This window comes from Loa loa (genome assembly GCF_000183805.2).
Source record: "Loa loa unplaced genomic scaffold supercont3.415, whole genome shotgun sequence".
In the NCBI taxonomy this organism is placed as follows: Eukaryota; Metazoa; Nematoda; class Chromadorea; order Rhabditida; family Onchocercidae; genus Loa; species Loa loa.
This window is the reverse complement of record NW_018108595.1, coordinates 21,381-24,494: the sequence shown is the minus strand read 5'-3', so window position 1 is coordinate 24,494 and position 3,114 is coordinate 21,381. Positions and strand designations below refer to the sequence as shown.

Below are 3,114 nucleotides of genomic sequence, written 5' to 3'. Positions count from 1 at the left end.
GGAATAGTTAAAGTATAAAATTGAAACTAAATACATAAAAGGGAATAAAAGTTTTGCATTTATTCAAATATTTAATTCATCTTTTGTATCTATGAATATATCATATGCAAATTATGGACAAAAATAAACAAATTTTTAATTTTTGAAATATTGTCATTTACCAATAATTGTCACTTATCAATTATCAATTATTGATAATATCAATCAATCATCAACATTATCATTTATCAATTACCCGATATTATCAATGTAAAGTATATACCATCCTCTCTGTCAATTATTGATTAATCTTCATTGTCAATTTTCCTCTTTCTCATCTTAAAATATGTTCTTTTTTCTTCTTTTCCTTTTCTCCCTTTATTTCTTCTTTTCTTTTTCTCTTTTTATCTCTCTTTTCCTTTCTCTTTTTCCTTCTTTTTTCTTTCTTTTTTCTCTCTCTTTCTCTTTTCTCCCTCTTTCCTCCTCCCTCTTTCTCCTTCTCTCTTTCCTTCTCTTCAAAATATGAAGAAAACGTAAAAAGAAATTTGCGATTCAATAATAATAATAATAATAGTAATAATAATAATAATAATAATAATAATAATAATAATAATAATAATAGTAATAATAATAATAATAATAGTAATAATAATAACAATAATCATAATGATAATAATAATAATAACAGTAATAGTAATAATAATAATGATAATAATGATAGTCATTGTTCCTCTTTTTCTTTCTCTTCCCTTTTCTCTTTCTTTTTTCTCCCTCCTTTTCTCTATCTTTCCCTCTCTTTCTTTTTCTCCTGTAATATAACATTGCATTATATTTTATTCTATGTGATTATGATGGTCATAACTATTGTTGCTTTTAGTTGTCTTAATGGTAGTTCATTGAGGGCGGTCCTGTCAAGGTTTTACCTCGGAAATATCTTTGAACGGATGGTAGCGCCTAATGTCTTTCATGTTTTCCTTGTGAAAATGTCTCCCGGACAACAACATATAATGTCTCTTCCCACATCTTCCCTCCCTATGAAATGTCCCCAAATAGACGATAGCGTGTAGTAATATCTATTATGTCATCTTAGTACAACATCCCTTAAGGACGATAACGTATAATGTCTGTCACATTTTCCTTGTAAAATACTCTTCAAATGTATGACAATTCGTAATGTCATCTTTGTTTTTCATTAAATTCACTTATCAATTTTCTGTTTTTTTTTTATTTTTCGTAAGTTTTACGTGTATATATACATTTAAATATGTAATAAATTATTTAAAATAAAAGTAATTTTATTAGAAAAAATTTTTAGGAATATTACGACGTGGTAAATTTAATTGATTCTGTTAATTCAAACAACAAAAAAAAAAGACGAAATTATGGCTGGTAATGAATCATCTGGGCGAATATATTATCGTGTATTGGATGTCAATCATGCGGGAATTTCGGAAGTTCTACCAGGTTTATACATCAGTGGAATTTGCGCACTAAAAGCATCAACAATTCAGGAATACGGCATTACGTTGATTATCAATGCAACTAGTGAGGTATGTGATATCGAGAAAAGAGGAGAGAAAAAGAAAAAAATTGAAAAATAAATGGTTTTTTTTTTTCCAATTAATATACCACGAAAATTAGCATATTTAAATTTGCAAAAATATAACAAAAAGCAAAAAAAAAAAATCAAATATTTTTTTAGCTTAAAAATATTATGAAATGGAAAAAGAAAAAAACAAACAAAATTTCATAATTATAAGATGATTTTTCAGAATTTCTTTGCTTATTTTATGCTTTTTGTGTGGAAAAAAAAGAGAAAACATTATGGAATTGAATCAAACAAAGTTTGAATTTTTTTTTTATTAAATTTAGATAAAAAGGTTTTTTTTCTGTTTTTTAAATATTTTTAATTTTAACTTTTTATTGACCACTTTTTCCCCATTTTTACCTCCTTTTTTGTTTTTTTTTCACTTTTTTCTTCTCTCAATTAAAGCAAAAATGAGTCATTCACTATCTCTTTCTCTCTCTCCTTTTCTTTTTTTTTTATTCAATTTGTTTAATAAATTGATTAGGATGATGGTTACAGTGGTATATTTGTCCACGTACGAGCCTTTCCCCCACCTGATAATGGCTACTTCTGCGAATAGGAGTACCACATACGATTGATACCATTGGAAATACACCTCTTGTTCCTGATTTTATGGTACCTGTATTCAGCTTTCAAACAGGAACAATTACACTATGGCTAAACGGGTTTTTTTAATTCACTTTTTTATCTTTTTTTTTTTTTTAAATTTGGAGACGTACTGGAAATTGGGACAAATTATTTTGTGGGTTTTAGTTTCAGTGATTAGCCATCGATCCTTCCAGGCTCATTTTATTATCACAGGTAGGGTTTAATTAGATGGGTTAGTATAAAACCTTACATATCCCAACCTTTGTCGAAGAAATTAAGAGGTTTAGCGAAAATAAAAACGAATAGAATTAAAATATTTATGAAAACATTTACTATGTTGTAGGTGCCCAATTCAGCTTCATTAGGCACATTGCCGAGAGTTAAACTTTGGTTGGATGACAATCAAGAATCATGGGCTCTTTCATATCTGGATTTTGTATGTGATAAGGTTTGTTTTCATGTATTATTTATGAAGAGTTTTCTTTTTTCTTTTTAAATGAATTTTCTGAAAAGAAAAATTGGATTTTAGATAAAGTTTTGTTAACTTTTTTCTATCAATTTTTGATTCCTTAACAATGTGTAATAATTTTTGATTGTTATTCTGTTTTTTTTTTTTCAGACAATTGTTATGAAAATGAAAATGGATAACTAGAAGTATCATGATCATAAAAATACTTTTTATCTTTTTAAGATACTGAAAGTGATTGCAAGAGGTGGCAAAGTTCTCATTCATTCGGTACAAGGAGTATCACGTTGCGCAACAATTTGTCTTGCTTTTCTGACCAAATATAAATTTAAAACGTTACGTGATGCATATATTCATTTGGCTTCGGTACGACCAAAAGTGGAACCAAATATTGGCTTTTGGCGACAGTTGATTTCATTTGAACAGGTAAATTATGCATACAAAAGAATGTTCGAAAAAAAAAAAAGAAAATGAAAAAAGAAATGCCACTCAA

The 3,114-nt window shown here is 27.4% G+C and overlaps 1 protein-coding gene across 1 annotated transcript in view; it reads left to right on the top strand.

Moving 5' to 3' along the window:
* Positions 1–1,347: 1,347 nt before the first annotated feature.
* The window catches only part of LOAG_18637 (hypothetical protein), a 2,990-nt gene continuing 1,223 nt past the window's right edge, over positions 1,348–3,114 (top strand). Inside the window, exons 1-2 of the mRNA XM_020451301.1 lie at positions 1,348–1,529; positions 2,499–2,603. Coding sequence (XP_020304924.1) covers positions 1,362–1,529; positions 2,499–2,603 — 273 coding nt within the window. The 5' untranslated portion in view covers positions 1,348–1,361. The remainder of the gene's footprint in view (positions 1,530–2,498; positions 2,604–3,114) is intronic.